The 19,081-nt window shown below is 35.3% G+C and overlaps 1 protein-coding gene across 2 annotated transcripts in view; it reads right to left on the bottom strand.

The window, feature by feature from the left end:
* Positions 1-19,081, bottom strand: part of LOC131532905 (matrix metalloproteinase-16-like) — a 68,106-nt gene that overhangs the window by 25,690 nt on the left and 23,335 nt on the right. For both annotated transcript variants that reach the window (XM_058764749.1, XM_058764750.1), the window contains 2 exons: positions 17,136-17,440; positions 194-355 (listed from right to left, as the gene is read on the bottom strand). In XM_058764749.1, coding sequence (XP_058620732.1) covers positions 194-355; positions 17,136-17,440 — 467 coding nt within the window. The remainder of the gene's footprint in view (positions 1-193; positions 356-17,135; positions 17,441-19,081) is intronic.

The following is a 19,081-nucleotide window of genomic DNA, read 5'->3' as shown; positions in this document are numbered from 1 at the left end:
ATTTACCTATTTTTATTCTGTGGTGGAAACAAACTTTCATGAGTAGCACATGAAATTAAACAAAACAAATGACTGAAATAGCATTTTATTGTAAAACGTACTCCAATAATCTGTTTTTATTACTTTGAAAAAAATGTTTTTCCAGTGTAGAAAAAGTATGTTATGAATTGAGTTTGTTCTGTGTGAATCTTACCGTAGATCTTCTGGATGCCCTGCAGATCGTCATGTGGCAGTCTGAAGTTCTCTGTGTCCATGTACTGGTAGAAGGGGGCCATGATGGCAGTGGGGTCGTTGGAGTGCTCCAGGCCTAGCGCGTGACCCAGCTCATGTACTGCCACCAGGAAGAGGTCATTCCCTGTACACACAAAACACACACATATCAGCAAGTTAAACACGGAGGCATACTGCAGCACACATAAAACCATTTAAATCACTGTAAATTATTACAATGAAAGTACCACATCTTGGTTAAGATGCCGTTAAAACTCTCCGATGTCACTTTTTTGAGTTGTTGGAGTTTTTTAGTCAGAAATGTGCTGTGTTGACCATGTGTTCTGATTCGTGAATCAATGATTCTTATGAGTTGATTCATTTGAGGGAATCAAAACAAATTGACTCTTGTGAGTCGTTTTAGTAAATTTAGTAAATCAGAAACATATAGTGTGACCTTAGTAGTCTGATTCCCAAATGAACAACTCTTAACAAGCCATTTCATTTTTTAGTGAATCAAAATAAACAAATGATTCTTACGAGCGAGTTCTTTTTCAGTGTATCAAAACAAACGATTTCTACAAGCTGGTTCTTTTTTAGTGATTTAAAAACATACAGTATGACCACTGTAGTCCCATTCCCAAATAAACAACTCTTAAAAGCCATTTTTTATGCGAATTAAAATGTACAAATGACACTTGAAAGCTATTTTTTCTTGTATGTTATTTTTTGTGAATCAAAACAAACACGATTCTTATGAGCTGGTTCTTTTTATCTAAAGTCACTTTTATCTAAAGTTGCTAAATGAATGTGAATGTAAATATTCTTTTTTTTTTGTGAATGGAAGCGAAAAAATGACTCTTATGAGTTGGTTCTTTTTTTAGCAAATTGAAAACATACAGAGTGACCACTGTAGTCCAATTCTAAAATGATCAACTCTTAACGAGCTGGGTTTTTTTTTTCATTTATTTTTTTTTTTCAAAGCAAACAAATCATTCTTATGAAATAGTTGGTACCAAATTGAACCAAAACAAACTAATGACTTTTATGGGCTGGTTCTTTTTTAGTGAATCAAAATGAATGAATGAATGAGCCTTATGAGCTGATTGTTTTTAGTGAGTCAAAAATATACTGTTCGACCCTTTGTAGTCTGATTCCCAAATTCTTAGCCATTTCTGTCTTTTAGATCAAAACTAACAAATGATTTTCATGAGCTGTTTTTTTTTTTTCAGGACCCAATCAACTACCTACATTTTTCTTCTTGCAGAATATTCTGTTATATCAGATTACATAATATATATCAGATTACATAATATGGTTTGTGAACATCATTTCATGTTCACTTTAAACAGTATTATTTCAGAATTTCTTTTGAGCAGGAATAATAGGGATCAATTATATTTTGTTATAATACATACTGAATCGTGAGACATACCCTGCCAGTGCTAGTTCACACATGAGCTCTAAAAGAAAAAAATTCCACTAAATTTACAGCAAATGTGTCAGAGCGCATAATGATATGTCAAAATCAAAGCTGCTGTCTGCCTGTGTGCATGTGGTTGTTTGTGTGCGTAATTGTTATCCATCTCTGTTTCCACTCCAGAATAACTCATCCAGAGTAACCACAGCTACTGCTGGGATTCATTACAGTATGAACCCTGTCACTACACACCCTCACATCAAACATCCATGCAGAGCATCTTCCCTCTGTGCACAAATGGAAAACCCCACCCTGCTCGCCCCGTGATGGTTTGGAGCGGGACTTTACGCCACAGGCCAGAAAACAGTCCAAACACCAAAGTAAGGCAGACGTTATGCGACGGTAAACGAGAACCGCAGAGGACAGCGCGGCCATGACGGCCACATCAGCAACTACAGACCGACATCTGTCTTTTCTATTCTCCTTCAGTTGTGACTCGCTCTGTCTCTCTATCTTTCCCTCTTTTATCTGCTGACACCAATGAATCTGACACATTTTTTATTCAGTCAACTTGTGTTTTATTTAAACTGCTTGGCAAGGAGACGCAGATCAAATGACGCATTTGCATTCCTGGATATTTCGGTCTATTTCTGCGCATGGAACATCGCCCTGGAGAATTTGCCGGCATCAAAGCTGACGGCTGCGAAACGCTCCAAAATACACAATTGACCAAACACTACTGAGCGAACAAAACACACGAGACCAGTTACAGTTCTGTTATCAGAGAAACATATTGGTTTGGTAGGGTATTAGAAGGTAAAAAACTCTACGTACAGTACACAACACAAGCGATATTAAGAATTTACGAGTAACGGGACAGTGGGAGTGCGAGATCTAAAGAGACTTTGTAGTAAGAGAGAAAGTGGACTGCATTGGAACTGTCTGAAATTAGAGAGATCACTAGTAGTATTTTTCAAAACTTTTCTGCATAAATCATCCCTTGCTGTTTACGCCACAGCCGTAAATGACACTGAAATCCTAGACTTAAATATAAGGATGGATCTAAGCAATCTACAGCCATCTGGGCTCTTTTGATTAAAGAGATAGTTCACCCATAAACTGTTTTCCAAGTAAATAATGACAGAATTTTAATTTTTTGGGTGAACTGTCCTGTCCCTTTAAGGCAGGGTGTAACCACCCAGCAAGCACATAGCAACATGCTAGCATCCACATAGCCATGGCCACCCCAAAGCAGGTAAAACACCATTTATATTTTGTGATAAAATGTAAAAATGTAGTTCATTTATGCTCTCTCCACAGGAAAAAAAAAAAAGGATAAAACCAGTGCACGATAGAGAGATGAATCAAAAACATAGAGAATTCCCGGTCCCACTTTATATTAGGTGGCCTTGACTACTATGTACTTACATTTAAATTAATCATTTGATACAATGCACTTATTGTGTTCATACATGTTTTTACATTGTACTTATATTTTTAAAAATACCTATATGTAATTACATCTGTAATTAATTTCTGTAATTACATTTATAATTACACTGTTGACCCATCCCTTACACCTTAACCCACCCTTACACCTACCCATACCACCAAACCTGTCCCTAACCTCACCCGTATCCCACCTCAATAGCAGCAAAAGTGTTTTGCAATACAGTATGAACACGATAAGTACATTGTACTTATTTGTGATGTAAGTACATGGTAGTTAAGGCCACCTAATATAAAGTGTGACCGAATTCCCAAACAATGACTCTTATGAGTCAATCTGTGAATCAAAAACACAGTGCAGCCAGTGTTTTTTAGATCAAGAGCAGTATAGTTAAATTCCCAAATGAATGACTCTGGTTTGAATGAGCTGGTTTGTTTTAGTGACTCAAAAAGAGCGCAACCAGTGTTGTCTGATTCACAAATGAACAACACAATTGATTCTTAGGAACTAGTTGTTTTTTTAGTGAATCAAAACAAGCAAATGATTCTTATGAACTAGTTATTTTCCTAGTGAATCAAAACAAGCAAATTATTCTTATGAACCAGTTCTTTTCCTATTGAATCAAACCAAACAAATACCCCAAAATGAAACTGTTACACAGAAAATAGTAAGTGCTATGAATTTGGAACAACTTGAGGGTGACTAAATGGTGACAGAATTTTTATTTTCAGGTAAACTGACCCTTTAAAGGGTTACTCCACCCCAAAATGAAAATTCTGTCATTAATCACTTACCCCCATGTCGTTCCAAAGCCGTGAAAGCTTTGTTCTTCTTCGGAACACAATTTAATATATTTTGGGTGAAAATCGGGAAGCTTGTGACTGTCCCATTGACTGCCAAGTAAATAACACTGTCAAGGCCCTGAAAAATATAAAAGACATCGTCTAAAATGATGTTACATCAAATTATGTCACTGTAATTTTACGAAGCTACAAGAATACTTTTTGTACACAAAGAAAACAAAAATGGCGACTTTATTCAACAATTCGTCTCCTCCACGTCACCGCAGCACCATTTTGGAGAATATCCACTGGACGCAAATAGCGTATGCTGTTCTGTGTCAGCTGCGCCAGACGGATACGTTTTCAATGTTTAGTTACACTTTGATTTGAACGAAAACAGCGTATCTGTGTGGTGCAGCTGACACAGAACAGCGTATGCTATTTGCGTCCAGCGGATATTCTCTAAAATGGCGCTACAGTGATGCGGAGGAGATGAATTGTTGAATAAAGTCATTATTTTTGTTTCTTTGTGTACAAAAAGTATTCTCGTAGCTTCGTAAAATTACGGTGACGTAATTTTGACGTAACATCATTTTTGACAATGTCTTTCATACTTTTCTGGGCCTTGACAGTGTTATTTACTTGGCAGTCAATGGGACAGTCACAAGCCTCCCGGTTTTCACCCAAAATATCTTGGAGTAACCCTTTAAGGCTGGGTATAAACACCCACTAACCACATAGAAACATGATAACAAGCACTTAGATCTTAGCAAACATTTAGCCTTGACCCCCCCAAATGGGCAAAATGCCACTTAATTTTTTTTTTTTACATTTTATGAATATATATATTTCACTTTTGCACTCTCCACAGAAAAAAAGAGCATAAAACCAGTGATGTGTAGAGTAACATGTACGTGTTCTATCAGCTGATTCGTACTCAGGCCCAGCACTGCGGTTCTCCCAAGATGCTCCTGCTGAAGTTCAATCCGGAACAGCTGTGTTTGAACCGTCACGACTCTTACGTAAGACCCAAGACCCTGATTAATTAGCAGGCAGCTGAAAGGCAAGTTCATAGATCAAAAAGAGGAGAATAAAAGCAAAGTGATGGGAAACGGACATGAAAAGACTTTGCTCAATTTGTCAAGTCCATTGACCTCAATCTGGGAATTACCTTATCTTCACCCATGCTAAAAATGTAGATCTGCAAATGCCCAATAAAACATGGTAATATCACAGTACTTTGATATTTACCTTGGTTCTGAATGATATTACCTTGTTGATATAGTAAATGTCCAAAAAACTACCTTGATATATACTATAGTACTGAAGAATAATCATATTTATATATAATGGTATTTACACAGAGCTTCATAGTTCTTAAAAGAATAATATGATTTTAACGTGGTGAACGTCCAATGGTAATACCATGGTACTTTATTGTATATCTTTGTACTAAATAATTACCATATTTATATACACTAGTATTTACATGGAACTCCAAGGTCTTTAAAGAAATATGATTTTGCTATGTTAAATGTCCAAAAAGCAAGGTAATACAATGGTGTTTTGATACATTGACTACCTTGATTACATTCATATATAAATACCACTGTATTTATATGGTACTCAAAGGAACTTAAAAGAATACTGTGGTATTACCATGGTAAATGTCAAATAAAACAAGGCAATGCTATGGTACGTTGATATAACATCGTACTGAATGATTTCCATATTAATATATCATGGCACTCTAAGGTGTGGCAAAAATACTTAAAAGATTACTATTATTTTACCACGGTAAATGCTTGCAAAAAGCACAAAGGTCTTTTTTTTTGGACATTTAACATAAGTGGACCATGCTATTCTTGGAAGTACCTTGGAGTATCATGTAAAAACCATGGTACATGCATTTCAGTACTAAGCTAAATTTCCAAGTACTGTAGTATTAGGGCCTACCATGAACAAAACAAAAACACTGCATTATCAATACCATTGTAATACCATGGTACACATTTTTGTGTGGGATAGAAAGACAAAAGTTGGTACATGTGTCCCATCATGCAGGAGAGAATAAGTAAAATGTTCCTCTCTCTCTCTCTCTCTCTCTCTCACACACACACACACCTTCTTTCTAATGTCAGTTTTGCTTGTAGTCAAATGAGCGATGCCTTTTTAATCCGCATGATGAACTTCCTACTCACACAGCCCGACACACACACGCATGCACGCACGTACGCACACACGACTCCAGAGACCTGGGCTCTGATTACAGATGATGGATCCATCCGCTTAATTCCAAACACGAGATGGGAAATGTCGAAGTGGATCATCCCACACCGCTGAATGATTGACAAGCGTTTCTGCCACGTGCACTGCCAGGAAATTATTTTCATAATAGCGAATGGCTTGATGAACTTTCAGGGATTCATTAGCCTTCAAAGGATATGACATCACTCAAGGGAACGGCGAGCAATTCGGAAGGCAAGAACGTGTGAATGCGTGTGAACATTTGTGACACGGAGGCACCAGGCGTCTTCTAAACACAAAGACATCAGTCATGATACCCTCGGGGCACGTTACACCCTTTTTATATCCCATTCGGATTTCCTCTCTGCTGGAGGACAAACGTCCTGTTCAACTAAAGATGGAAGCACTGGTATAAGAGGACAAGAACTCTATTTCATTCATTTACCTTCGTTATACTGTCTTCCTCTTTATAGTCTGGCTAGAACAATGCTAAATCTGTTTCTGCACTGGTGTAAAGCTACCACACTTACAGCCTTGTCAACAGGATTTCAGAGAAAACAGTAAACGCCCGAGGCATAACAGGTCTCTTTGAGAGAAATGCTTTTCCCGTTTTTTAAAGTGAACTGTGTTCGAATTTCCCCTACGATTTTTTCCTTCTGCGCAATAAGCTTCTGTGGTAGTATTTATTATATCATCACCATCACATGGAGATCATGAACAAAACTGTGTGAAACCGTTATATAGGTGTGAATGTTTGACTAGTTTCAGCTAGTGTGCCAGTTTTTTGTGTTGCTATTGGCTTTAGCGAATTCAGCCTTTCTACTACATAAGGAAATGAAGTATGTTTGACATTATGTGAAGCAGAAAGGCTAAATTATAGTACAAAATAGCACAAACCAGTGGTTCTCAACCATCTACCCAGTTAACAGGGAGCGTTATACACTATGCACCTATATTTACACTTACTGTACACAATTTACTCATGCACTATGTACTCAGCTGTGTAGTGTATGAATTTTATAAGGTTATTTTGTCATTCATTATAGGCGCCTGAAAGCCCCTCCCCTCCGCTACATGATTAAAGCTGTGACAGTTGAGTGCATGAAGTGTCCAACATTCCATTTTTATTTTTTATTTTTTGGTTAGTTAACTACATCAACCGGGTATTTAAATTGCACTTTTTCTATTTGGAATTTTCAGTGTGAACCCACTACTCGCACTATTTATATTACAAAATGGCATAGAATGTTCATTCAAATTTATCTTGTCTTAAATAATGTTCTAAAATATTGGAACAGATGATTCATGGAACATGTTTTTATCTGAAATGTTTTAGTTGGATGTTTGTCTGACATCTTTTAAATGTTGCTACTTGTTTTAGAATGTTCAAAGAACATTCAAAAGTAACATTCTGATAATCTTTGTACTAGTCATGTTCCCTTAAACTTTGGATAGCTATTTACAAAATTGGACTTTATGTGTGTTTAGAGAACTTTCAGAAATAATGTTTTCAAATTAATGAGAACAATTTTGAATAGCAACACAATCTTATTTTGTTAGCCGGTTGGCCGGGACCTACAAGGGGGCCTAAAAATGACTAAACAATATTTAATATATTAATATTAATATATTATTAATATATTAAAATAATTATACATATATATATATAAAATAAGGAAAATATTTATTTGTTCCACCTCAATAAGTATTGCTTTTAATGAAAGAACATATAGTTTGAGAAACTTCTGACATCACAAAATGAATTGTGGTTAATTACATAACTTGTTGAGATAAATGCTTATAAGCCAACTGGTATGGTAGCTTCCGGTATGTTTTAACATTTAAAAATGTAAAAAAAATATTATTTTATTTTGTTTATATTTTATATGTATATGTATATGTTTTGTTTTCTTTAATAATTTTACAAGTAATAATTATATTATATTATATTATATTATATTATATTATATTATATTATATTATATTATATTATATTATATTATATTATATTATATTATATTATATTATTATATTGTCACGTGTGCTCCTGTTGAGTTTCCTGTTTTTCCTTATTTGGTCAGTTTCCTGTTTTCCTTCATTCACCTGTGTTGTATTATCTTATCAGTTCCCTTTGCTTGTTTCTTGCTTATAAGTCTTCAGTTCTCCCCTAGTCTTTGTCTTGGATTAATGTTTTGTATATGGTCAACGTGTTGAAGCCTCATTAAAGAACTCTTATGTTTACTCTGTCTTCGTGTGATATTACTACAACCACGTCCCGTGACAATATTATACATTTATGGTTAATTACAACTGGGCTGTAATTAACTGGGCTGAGGATTTTCTCCTGGATCTCCAGCAGGGTGGTCGGCCATTGGAGCAGTATGTTGAAGAGTTTCTGAGCATGATACATCTGGTGAGTTGGAGCGAGTCCATGATTAATGCGTGCTTCCGAATGGGTCTAAAAGATGATAATTTGTTTAGATTATTGACTCCTGACGATTGGCGCAGACCCGTAGCTGATTTTGTAAATTACGTACTAGAGATAAATGGTTCCAGGTTCCTTGTAGATGTGGAGGATACTCATCCTCCTCCCATCTGGAAGCATGTGGATGCTCTAGCTCACCATAAGCCAGCTCCCTCCACATACCACTCCAATGAGCCCGCTCCCTCCATTCCTCCCGCACTTCCAAGTTCTCCTAAACTCCATCATCCTCCTCAGTCCCGCATATATCCATGGTCATAGTGACTGGGCCAAGGCCACAGAGGGGGGCCAAGGCCATGGCCTCCTGAGTCTCCTGATCCGCCCTGGAGGCTCTCCTTGTCTCCACCCTATTCCTGCCCTGAGGGGGCCCGCCTCCTGTTGAGTTTCCTGTTTTTCCTTATTTAGTCAATTTCCTGTTCCTTCATTCACTAATCATAGTTCATTGTATTCACCTGTGTTGTATTATCTTATCAGTTCCCTTTGTTTGGTTCCTGCTTAAGTCCTCGGTTCTCCCCTAGTCTTTGTCTTGGATTAATGTTTTGTATATGGTCAACGTGTGTTCAACAAGAGTTCCTTATTAAAGAACTCTTATGTTTACTTATTATTCTTCTTATGTCTTCATGCGACTATTACTACAACCACGTACCGTGACAATATTATACATTTGTGGTTAATTACAAATATATCGAAACTCTCATTTTATGTTAAAAGTCAAAAACAAGCAGCTGTGTCATTAATGTTAAGAATCACTGGCATAGACAAGTGCAGTGCTCTCTTTATTTTTTTCCTTAGACTATAACTGGTCCATTCTGATCAGTGATGAGAAAAGTAGCATGTACCATTCAGCGATGCTCACTATGTGCTACTTTAGCAGCTGTGTGGAAAATAATTTACACCTAAATAATTCAATTGAGAAAACACTGAATTGAAAACACACAGCAACTATAAAGGCGTTCCACTAACTGAGACGCAAACAGAAACACAAGAGCAACACTAGACTTAGCTTTGCAGGTGCAGTGTTAGCATTTGATTTGCAGGTGTACTATTAACAACAAAGAGTCTCATTTCTTACACACCTGATGAGTTTTAGCAGCATGTAATGTAAGAAATTTGACTAATTGCTGCATTGTATTAGCTTAAAGTACATTGCTAACTGTTTGTTTACATCTCACTAGGCGTCATACATGCGCATCTCACACAAACTTTTGACAGGTTTTCAAGTTGAATCGCTCTCATATCTGTTCCGTTCCTCAGAAACTGTTTCATGCTAATCACCGCTCTGTTGATCTAGTTCTCTTCTTTACACCCTGCTAACACAAGTCATTACACCCTGCTAGCAAACCCTACAAATAGACCAGCTTAATACTATTCTCTGCTAAACAAATCCATTAGAGTTTGCTAGCAAACCCTCGCATAACATTGCTATCGCACCTCACAAACAAACCCTTGCTGATTCTGTACTCAGCAAACAGATGTCGCTAAGAACACAATGCTAACAGTGGAAAAATCATTACGGTGGACCATAAAAAAAGTGGGCCTAGCGGTTAGCGTTAGCACAGCTCATAAAGCACAAGCAGTTGAACTGCAAATCAGACAAATCCCATATGAAATGCTAATTATGGATGAGAAACATTATTAGTCTTCATTTCAACATGAGTGGTGATTAAAAACATGGGAAAGTTGAGAACAAGAGGGCTTTTGTTAGACCTTTGAGAAGGCCATCGCTGAGTAATTGGATCAGGAATGGAGAACGAGGGAGCGAGAGAGACGGAGAGAGCGCTGAGTACTCGGATTCCTGGCGTTCTTCTGTTACCCGTGGCTGATTCCAGGAGAGATCAGGTTCAGGTTCATTCTTGGGTGTGAAGAAATGAGCCGGTGCCCGCGAACAGATGAAGCATTGTGGAGAGAACAGCTGCTCGGCCATCTCTCTTTCTCTCTCCAGCTCTCTTTTCTCTTCATCTGTCCAAACCCCCCTCTCTTTCTCTTGTTCAGCTCTCACGTCTAGACTTACGGCCTTTACTTTGGCTCTACCGCTGCTTTTCCTGTTTTAAATTCAGATCTCTATCCTGACCAATAAATATGCTGACCTTGAACACAAACCATCTTAAAAGTGCAGTGCCATTGTAGAATAGTTATGCTTGCTCATGGCTAAAAATTTGTTCAAAAATAGAGTAGTTATAAAACTGAAATTGCAATCATGCAATTATCAAATCACAAAGACGGCAATGCCATTAAATAAATATATGCCCTGCATGTTCTTTTGGATATTATAATCTGCTTATGTTAACTCAAAATGTGCCAACCATCTTCGCAAACTTGTAGACAGAAATGCTTATAAGCCAACTGGGCTTCCTACATGTTTTAACCTTTAAAAATGCAAAAAAAAAAAAAAAAATATATATATATATATATAGTAATAATAATAATAAAATAAGACAATTAGTATTGTATATTTAAATTATTAATATAATATATTTTTATTAATTTTATTATTTTAATAATATTACTATTTTATTTATTATTATTAATAATAATAGTTTTTAAATACATAATTTACTACAATTATTTTATTTTGCAGTGAAATATTGCAATAGTAATATTTCTTGGTTTGTTTAATAATTTTACTAGTAATAACAATTATTCTATAATTATAATTATTATATAGTAGTTATTATAGTTGATAAATATTTTTTTTGCCAAATTGCGCAGCACTACAGCCAAACTTTTTTTTTATTAAAATTGCAATCACAATTTTTATCAGAAAAATTGCAATTTGATTTTTCACACAGATCACACAGTTCTTTAACTTTAAACCCTATTAAACTTTGCATTTTATTTTGCGCTACAGACATGAATGTTACCTTAAAACATGTAGCTTGTTGAGTACACCTGTGCAGTTACTTTTCTAAGCAATCAAATATACGATTTTGAACTATATAACAAATTGAATGGACCTTGTTTACACTTGTCACAGCCTTTTTTGTTAACGTCAAATTACATACAGCAGTATTTCCAGTACAGCTTAATGAGAATCCATATTTATGAGCTCACTTTGCACTAAATTCACATAAGTTGCTGTAAAACTGCCTTATAAGAAGGAAGACAGCATCTAAGTTGGCATTTCAAGACTCCTTTGAGTTTAGCAAGCTAACAAGGGATGAATAAAAACACATGCTGCTCTGAATCCAGAGGAAGTGGATTTGAGACAGACACTCACAAGAGAGAGGAGAGATTAGGGACAGTATTTAAACACACACACACACGTCAAGTTATCCAAGCCTTACTCACAATGCTGTGTGAGGCAAATTTTGAATGGAAAGAGAGGGACAAAGTGAGAGAGGCAGAGAGAGAGGCAGGCTGTGCCGGCGGAAGGTGCTGCTGCTACCCACATGGAATGCTAATGCTCCAGTCGGTGGGTGAGAGCCTATTTTGAGAGCAGGCCTGGTGTGTACCAGCGTGAGTTGCTCTCCTTACATATACAGGATATGGATCACATACAGTACAGTCTGCAGGCCTTTCAAATCACATATTATTCATAAATGCTAATTCTGACATATACTGTATTATATTATGTGTGTACTGTGGATAGTCTCTTTATACTGTAAAAAGTGAAAGGTGACTTATTTTTTAAATTATCATTTACTTAAAAATGTTAAGGCAACGGGTTTCCTCAATTTTTTTAAGTTAAGTCAACTTATCACTTTTTACAGTGTAGCTGCTGTTTATGATTACTGGTCGCATGACACGTTGTGCTCCCAGCATCGGAAATTCTATCGTTATGAGGTTGCAAGAGGTAAAAAAAAACAAAAAAAAATTCACGTTTTTGTTGAACTATGAAAGCGCCAAATTCTCTTTCTTCGAATTCTTCAATGTTTTTAGAAGTGAATTAATGTAGTGATTACGTTTTGATGTCATCAGGAACAAAACCGCACATGCATCTGTTTTGCCGTTAAAAGAGTTGCCATAGAAATGAATAATTAAGTCTGAGGATGTGAAAAGCTCAGAGTCTCAGAGTTGTCATCTCATAATTACAGTAATTCTGACACAACATGAATGGAGCAGTTTCAAGACAACATTAAACCGCATTTGCATTTAACTTCTATAATGTGTTGTATTCATCAGGATTTGATTAGACTGTGAAGATTTGTTGATTTTATTTTTTACTGCCCCCATGACGATGATAATGTTGATTGTATCAGTTTTTTTCGATCAGTATTTTCTAACTATATTTTTATTTACTTGATTAAAAAACATTATTATTGTGAAATATTATTGAAATTTAAAACGACTGATTTCTATATTCATATATTTTAAATGTAATTTATTTCATGGCAAAGCTAAATTTTCACGAGCCAGAAGTCATTCTAATATTCTGAATTCTTATTATCGATGTTGAAAACAGCTGTGCTTCTTAATATTTTTGAGAAAACTGATATATTTTTTTAGTAACAATTTAAATGTCTGTCTATCTATCTATCTTACAATCACTGAATCAACAAACAACCCACTGACTGGTCGATTTTGAAAATATGTCATTTTGCACATCTCTAATCGATATTTCTACACACACACTCCTCTTTCTCTATACTCACAGCCAACTAACCCATGTGGATTTGCAATACAAAAGTTCCTCTTCACATTTATTTTATCATCCACCCTTTTCTTGCCAGTTATTCTCTTCCAGCAGAGCTTGTTCTTTTCAGATGTTCCTCCCTCCCACCGCTCTGACACGAGCCACGGTTCCTGTCTGTCTGTGTGACTAAATGTTTTCATCAGAAATGTAGGTGAAATTTTTCAATTCTTTAGGCATGTCTCCTGATTCACGAAACATTCAGGGCATTCCTCACTCTCGATTGTTTTTCTAACCTGGCAAACCCCGTCTCACCCTGATTTGGGTGAGGGAGAGAAAATATCACTCTGGAATTTTAATTTCCTGCATGAGTGCAGCCACATGAATGTTCCATATTTTCCACTGTAGCCGATGTTATCGCATCAACATAAGAGCGCGAGAAACTTCAAAATCTGTCAGAATCCATGTTCCCCTGTGCATACCCCTCCCCGGGGACATTTTGGTGAAAAACAAAACATTCTTATCTTTTCAAGAGTATAATGTGCAGGTATGGTGCCTGTACGAGTAGCTGGAAATATTACAGGTTTTCTTGTTACATACAGGTTCTTGTTTGCTGAAGGCAGATCTGAATTTTGCAAATCTTGATGACATGGCATGGGTTTTATAACTAGGATCTGGTTTCTATTAAGTTATAAATTTAGTTTATTTGTTTTTTATTAGGGACGCCAATTAAAGTGTTAACATACTGTAATAGTTTTATTTATTTTTAAATAAATATTTTAAAATTGAAAATATAATGCCTCACATACCTGAATCGTGATGTATGTGCGTCTGATAAAAGTCCAATATAAACTTGAAAAAAATTTATAAATCCCACACTCTATTAAAACTTGCATAATCACAAAATTGTAGCTTTTTAAAGCAATGTTTGGTAAATAAATATATATTATGTTATATTACATTTATTTATTACATTTAGTTATTCAACATATTTACAGTTAGAAAATTAAAGTTAGAAATAATGAAAAATCATTTATTGTAAAAAGTGCAATACAAATAAAATGTTTCATATATTAAATGTATTTCATCAAAGAGTATATTAAAAGCAAATATTTTATATAATAGTATAATTAAACATAAATCATATAATTCATATAATATTTTAATATTTTCACTTTAATACAATGGCAATATAAAAGGCAATTATTTAATTTGGGAAACATCTGTATAATATCAAACTTAATATTTTTATTAAATGTATTATTTATTTATTTATTGAATGTATTAATATTCATTTTATTTCATTATTTTTATTTGATTAATTTTTATTAAAATGACAAAAATACACATTTTTAACAAATGTCTTAACAAATGTATATTTGAGGAAGAGAGATCCTAATATTTGGGGATCTTTGGCATTAAAAATAAATAAAAAATACAAATATAAACTGTGTTAACTAATAATAATATTGACACTTAAGTTTGGATGTTTAAAACCAGCTTGGTGTTTAACAAGCTAAGCTAAACCTTGACTATTGGTTTGAGCCTACAACCTTTTGGTTCATCTTAAACCACCTCACCATGATGTCCATAGCAGCAGAAAAGAAGCTACACAGCTTCATCTGTTGACAATTTTGATGCTAAAGTGTAGCTGCAGTTGTAAACAAATGGTTTTCTCGCTCTATTCTGTGTATTTCTCCTTTATCATCCCAGACAATCTCTCTTTCTCTCAGCCCAGAACGAGACCAGGAGATTGTTCCTGCTGTGAGGTCTAACTGCTCTCCTTCTCTCTCTCTCTCTGTCTCACACACACACACACACACACACACACACACACAGACACACACAGACAGACAGACAGACACACACACACACACACACACACACATATACATACATACATACATATATACACATACACACATACACATACACATACACACAGTTCCACAGCCCAGCCAAAATGTTCTGTCTGTTTCTCAAACCAAGCAGGGTGATAAAAGTGAAAGAGAAGGTAAGAATTTAAAAATAGCCAGAAAATCACATTTTTCTGAGCAGTTTGTCCCCCTAACCCAGACTAAACATTTTATGAGCTGTGTCCCCCTTATTATGCTTCCAGAATCCCCATCACTTACTGCTTTACACACTGGCTGACCTACTTACAGCTGAACTCCGTGACAAGACAGAGAGACAGAAGAGAGGTAGAGAGGATGTCCACAACCAGAGAGTGGAAGTGTCGGCCCACGTGAGGCTTCAGAGAGCTGTAATCCCTCAACAAAACAAACATAACAACTGCACCCGGCAACAGATTGCCACCTCCCTGGCAACAGGCAGGGGACTGATTTGACAGTGTTGTCTCCTGTTGACTGTGTGCTTCATGAGTTGTTTGTGAGTGTATGCAAGTAAGCCTATTAGAGGATAAATGGTAGAAATGGCAACAATTTGAAATGTGGTGAATGAGAGATACCTAAAGGTTACCTGTAATAACAGGATGGCATGTGTAGAAAATATATAAAATAGATAGCTAGTAATGAATGCAGGGGAAATGGAGGATGAGAGGGCAGATAGATTTGAAGGAGACAATATAGAAGTATGGAGGCCTTTTTCTGCCTCTGAGTAAAATAAATAAAATTGCAACTGTGAGATATAAAATCATTTACATTTTAAAATGTAAAATATTTATTTTGCAGCTGTATTTTTTGTAATTGTGATTTTTTTAAATTTCACAAATGATATTTTATATTGTAGAATCTGACTTTGCATCTCGCAATCTTTACATCTCACAATATTTTATATCTCAAACTCAGTTTCTCATAATGTCAACTCTCACAATTGTGATATAGTTTGTGAAACTATATATTTAATATTTTAAAATGTGATTTTATATCTCAGAGTTTCAACTCTATGTCTCACAATATTTTATATCTTAAAAATGTGACTGAATATCTCATAATTGTGACTAGTTTCTTGTTTCAACTTTATATTTTCTTTTTATCTTCTGTACTGGGATGTGATCTTAAATAGTGAAGCTTCACAATTGTGTGATAAAGCATGTTGTGTATGTGGTTACCACCACTGTTGAACTGTCTACCTCCACACCATATATTCTGTTCAAATAATATCTTCTGATTCAGAACACTTGGTGTCAGAAGCAGTGTTACAATATTGTTTTTTTCTCCCTAAAGTCAAAGGTTGCAGTTTTCGGGGGTTATTTACAGCTGTGCATTTTGGCTTGTTAGATTTTGGCTCCCAAAATCTTCAGATTAGCTGGAGAAACAGTTTTTATCCCATACAACAATTAACACAGTCAGCCCACACACATGCTTATTTTGGCATGTCTTGTAAGCTGACTTGCGTACATTGGGCTTTGTTTGTCAGACTGGGTTTCTTATTTTTTTCTAGAGATCTGGCAACACTGGACAGAGACAAGCTGGTCTTGCAGAGACAGACTTTGGCATAATGTCTGATCTACACTGCAGCTTATTCTGGTCAAGAAATGCCCACCAAGACAGAACGAGACCATCTGACCAGCATGCCACTATGTAAAGCGGCCACAGTTTGTATTTGTTTGTACACAGTTTTAATCTGAAATCAGTGTGACAACAATAATAGGTCAGCATGGAAAAACTTAAATTATGATGCGACAGAAAAATATCAGAACATTTATCCATACGTCACAAGTGCTGATTATTTCACAAACAGAAAACCAAGCAAAATATACAGTTATGCTGTTGAATATCTAGTTTGCTTGATACAAAGTTCCTCAAACAAATATCAATTGCTTTAAATTTAAAGGAATGTAAGTTAAAATCGACTAAATACATATACTCTACATGTAAGACTCCATCATTTTCTAGAGCAGTCCAGAAAAGCAGAGCTCATATGAAGTTATTTGCTTTAATGGAGAGTGTGCTGAGATTTACTCTCCAATAAAGCTGGGTTTATACGCGACCAATATAACCAGGTTTACGTACCGTCATGGTTAGGGTTCCCCAGAGTCCAGGGCTCATCCGAATCGAAGTGTGTGTCTCCTCCAATCCCTGGACCGGGAAAGTAGGCATGTGCAAGGAAACCCCCTTCTCCATCGAAGGGGGAGCTATCGCCGTGGAAACCTGAGGCGAAAATGATAGTAATATCCACATCTTTCTTGTTGCGCTCCAGGTCGCTGTAGGGCACTGCCTCAAAACGCAGCGGCGTGACATTCTGCCACACATCGAACGCCCGGCGAATGGCATTGTGGGTCTCCTCCGCTCCCACCTTAGGTGTGACGTTTTTTATACTGGAAAAAGTATAAGAGGACAATCAGAAAGTTTGTATTTTACATATAATGATCAAATAAACAACTCATAAATATGAAGCACACAGGACGTTTGACTGCAATAGAGTTTGCTATTCGCATATTTTTGATCAATACATTTTTTATAATTATCTGTGAGGCAGTGTTGTTAAATATAATTTTGTTAATTTAAATAAAGCTAAAGTATAGTATATAAGTATAATAAATAAAAAGTAAGTTGTAAGATTAGTAATAAATATGTAATTATTATTTTATTAAGTAATATTACTATCATTTAAGTAATTGCTATTACTAAAATTACTGGTTACACTTTATTTTAAGGTGTCCTTGTTACAGTGTAATTATATATTTAAGTACTGATTTACTATATGGTTAGGATTGGGGTTTTGCTTAGGGTTACTTGCATGTAATTATGTAATTAATTGTTATTATAATAGTAATTACATGTAACGTGTAACAAGACCTTAAAATAAAGTTTAACCAAATTACTAAAACTGAAATATAAATAAAGCTAAATAGAAATATTTACAAATGAATAAAAACGACAAAAGCACATAAAATTACTAAAACTTAAAATTAAATATGGAAATAAAACAAAGTAAATATAATATAAAATTTAAAGTAATTCAAAATATTAATAAATACTGTAATGATATACAACTAATACTAAAGTACTGCACGGTCACATTTGAATTTGACCAAAATGCATCTTATAAGGCAGCTTAACACAGCTGGTATTTTGGAACAATTTTTACTTTGAAAATGACTTCAAATGCTGTCTACACAGACAGCTCACTGGGTTTTGGAAAAGAGCGAGTGTATCTCACTCCATGAAATCTTGCAGAAAGAAAGAGAGACAGACAAAGAGAGTAAATTAGGAGGAACCTCTGCTGGAGGTGCTACAGGTGAAGCAGGCTTTATTTTCTCACTGAGGATTACCAACAGCTCACTGCATTACAAAAGCCGCCTGATGTGGGCATATTTTCAAACCTCATATTTTTTTAATGATGTGTATGATATGTTTCAAATGTGTTTTTAAGCTCTTTACCAAACCACATTTTAGTTTGCCTCTGTACTGAGTTTGTGAAGGTTGAAGGATGCAACTTTGAGCCGCTCTGTCTTATGGAACTACTTGTAATGTAGTAATGTGTTGGTGTCAGTGTTGAAGAAGCTACTTTAAGACTGTACACTACCTTAACCAGGATACAAGCTACGCATAGTTAGTTCAACCACAGTCAATCAAGCCATCTAGCCACAACTTAAAGGGGCAAAATCTTTTGATATGAATAGGTAAGTACTTGCAGATACTCAAATCAAGTGAATAATTTCTTTTTGAACAGCTTAATTTGCATAAACATTCCAAACAAACTGATTCACTGAAATTAATCAGATCCTCCTTGCTTCATTTGCAGAGTTGTTTTTGTTAACTAAAACTAAAAATACTAAAAAAAAATTTTTTTTAAATTACAGAAATTTTGGAACAAAATACCAATAAATAAATAAACTTCACTGAAAATAGAAATATTGTCTTGGCAATGGCAACTGAAATAAAATAATTTTAAGTTGATGTTCTAAAATTACTAAAACTGAAATAAAAATATTTAAAAACAAAAACTATATGTC

Source organism: Onychostoma macrolepis, chromosome 24 (genome assembly GCF_012432095.1).
Source record: "Onychostoma macrolepis isolate SWU-2019 chromosome 24, ASM1243209v1, whole genome shotgun sequence".
Classification (NCBI taxonomy): Eukaryota; Metazoa; Chordata; class Actinopteri; order Cypriniformes; family Cyprinidae; genus Onychostoma; species Onychostoma macrolepis.
Note: the sequence above shows the minus strand (reverse complement) of the source record. Positions and strands in the feature narration are given on the sequence as shown.